Here is a 2816-nt window from a genome sequence, read left to right on the forward strand (position 1 = left end):
TGATTCATTTTATTATATAGAAAGGAAAAGAAATATACTAAAGTTCAAACAATGATTTGGAAAACTAGATAAAGCAGAAGTGGCAAAACCCAAAATATGAAGGCCCAACATGGCATAGATATGTAAGTTCATCCTGCATCTTAAATTCTCTAAAACTGTAATATAAAAGTGACTAAACAATCAGCAATTATCTCATCTTCACAAAGATAATCCATGACAAGCACCATGATATACCGTAAGAAGTCCCTTCCAACAGACAGATCTTGTAGATTGACTACTCGAAGCTTTTGTTTAATAGCACGCATCAATGATAATGCATATGCTCCATTTAATACACATGCTGATTCAGTACGTACATCAACAGCTTCGATTTCGGAATTATCAAGGTCCGTACATATATCAAGAAGTGGAGCAAAATCAATATCCCTAAGGTCATCAATTAAAATCTCCAGGCTGCAGAGTTCACGGCAGGACTTTTTCCGCTCAGCCTGCACAATACAGGTGTGGTTTAGCTTCTTACTTCAATACACTGTCCCCACGCAGGGACCAGCAATGACCAACAAAATTGAGAGAAGCAAAAGACAAAATGCTGTATAATAAATTACAGTTAAAAAATGGTTGAGACCAAAATTCTAATATAATTAAATAAACCACAGACCTTGAGAAGGCTTGACAAAATAGCAGTGTTAGGCAAAACGCCATGTCTCCTGCAAGAATCAGTATAGCTGGAAATAACAAGACAAACAGCAAGTTCATATTAGTAAAAGAGGGAATAATCAAATATAGTCAACGAATTGAATCAAAAGCATGTGCAAAACCAAGCTTGATTCCGATAACAATGAGCTGTGTATGCATAACATCAGCTACAGCTAGATGAAAATACAGTATCATAACATGATATCATTATGCAAGGACATTGATATTCATATTCACATAATTTTGCAGAAAACATGCAACTAACCAACAATTATGTTTCAAATAACCGACCAAAAAAAGAAGAATAAAAAACGAATTAGGAAACACATACAACAACTTCTAAGAACACAAGCACGAGCATAAGAGCCCAATTTTGGTTTGATGAAAGTGTGCGTGGCGTACCTGTCTTCCAAGGTTTGGATGTCTAAAGCCATGGATGGTGATCGAGCTTCGCCTTGTGAATGAAAAAGCTCTCCGATCAACTGTTCCACAAATCAAAGTGGAAAATGAAGACGTGGAACAGAATTGGATAAGAAAAACAACGATTTCTCAATGCAAAAGCGCAGGTTGCGGTTCATTGAACTGTTTTCTTTTTTCTCTCTTCTTTTCTTCATCACCGCCAGGTTCTCCTTTCAGCCGGTGAGTCTTCTAAATTTGGGCCTTTGGCCCATGAATCAAGAGAATGCCATCGATTATTGGACCAAATAAGAGCCCATTTATGAAAGTTAGAAAATGAAGCCCAATACTCGTGTATATTTTTAAGAATCTAATTATCCCAATCCAGCCCAACATACGTCCCACGAAAAAAATATGGGTCTCCAATCCGGATGAGAGTTCAAGTCCAAAAAAATATCCTAATGAGAGTTTCTTCTTAAAACTTAAAATCTTACTTGGAAATTACTAAAAAAAAAAATCTTACTTAAAATAATACTTTAAAAAAACTCGACAACCAGCAAAATTTATTGTTTTTTACCAACACTTTGAGTTATTAATCAAATTTCTTTAGTACTAGAAGAACACATTTACACATTTGTGATTCATGATCTTAAGATCAACTTAAGGTCCCCAGTCCAAAACAAATATATAAAAAACTTAGGGTCAAATAAATTCAATGACGTAATACAGGAAACTATATGATTATTGTAAGTGAAAAGGCAGACCAAAAATATAAAATAAAAGCCGTTAGTAACATTTGCCTGTTCCCTTTGTTTTAATTTTTTTTTTTTGGTGACTGACTTTGTTTTAATTAAAACTGAACTAAATTTACTCAATCTCAATAAAAAATTAGGATGTTTTAAAAAGGAGCAAGAAACAAGAGGGTTTAGTTAGGTTACAAAAATATCAAGGGTTTAGCATAAGCCATTGAATGTGGGATTGAGACTTTAAAATCCAAATGCCAAATTCTGTTACTCAAGTATCCAACCTTAATGGCCCCTCCATTCCGTCATTTCAGACTCGACAGCTACAAATTATTTGTTTTAAAAAGGTAAAAATAAGAAATAAATATATAAAAGAAGAAGAAAAAGTTGACCACCCTCCACTTTTAAATGAGGTCCTCCTTGTCATTGGTCTCGTTGCTCTCTTCGTATGAGATTAGTTGTAAAGCTGAGCCCACCTCTTCATTTGTCAAGATCAAGAGGATGACCCAATTGTTTAACTAAGCTATACCTATCATTTAAAAACTACAAAGATATAGCTATAAAAAAGAATCTAAAAAATATGGATAACAAATATATTTTTTAACAAAAATATTAGGGTAAAAAACAAAAATAAGCCAAGGAAGAAAATAATTTACGTGAATAAGCCAAAACAAAAATTGCTTCATGAATCCACCAATGCACGTTTATATGTAGTTCGAACCAACTTGGTTCGAACTCCATTTCTACATAATTCGAACCAGCTTGGTTCGAATTATACACAAACATACGCACACACATAATTCGAACCAGCTTAGTTCGAATTACACAGAAACACATGCACACACTAATTCAAACCAGCTTGGTTCGAATTACACACACAATAATTCATGGTATAATTCGAATTATGCTGTTAAAAAATTAAAAAATATATATTTTATTTCATACGTTAAAAAAAAGCTAACAAAATATTTAATTACGAGA

General features: G+C 33.5%; 1 protein-coding gene across 3 annotated transcripts in view; it reads right to left on the reverse strand.

The window, feature by feature from the left end:
• Nucleotides 1–1322, reverse strand: part of LOC107618733 — a 7900-nt gene extending 6578 nt beyond the window's left edge. Inside the window, exons 1-3 of one of the 3 annotated variants that reach the window (XM_016320873.2) lie at nt 1099–1322; nt 659–725; nt 235–488 (exon numbers count right to left, since the gene is read on the reverse strand). In XM_016320873.2, coding sequence (XP_016176359.1) covers nt 235–488; nt 659–725; nt 1099–1130 — 353 coding nt within the window. In that variant the 5' untranslated portion in view covers nt 1131–1322. Of the gene's footprint in view, nt 1–234; nt 489–658; nt 726–1098 lie in introns of those variants that run through there. The other 2 variants (XM_021111150.1, XM_021111151.1) reach the window with 2 other exon arrangements.

The sequence above is a fragment of the Arachis ipaensis genome, chromosome B09 (assembly GCF_000816755.2).
Source record: "Arachis ipaensis cultivar K30076 chromosome B09, Araip1.1, whole genome shotgun sequence".
NCBI classification, from domain to species: domain Eukaryota; kingdom Viridiplantae; phylum Streptophyta; class Magnoliopsida; order Fabales; family Fabaceae; genus Arachis; species Arachis ipaensis.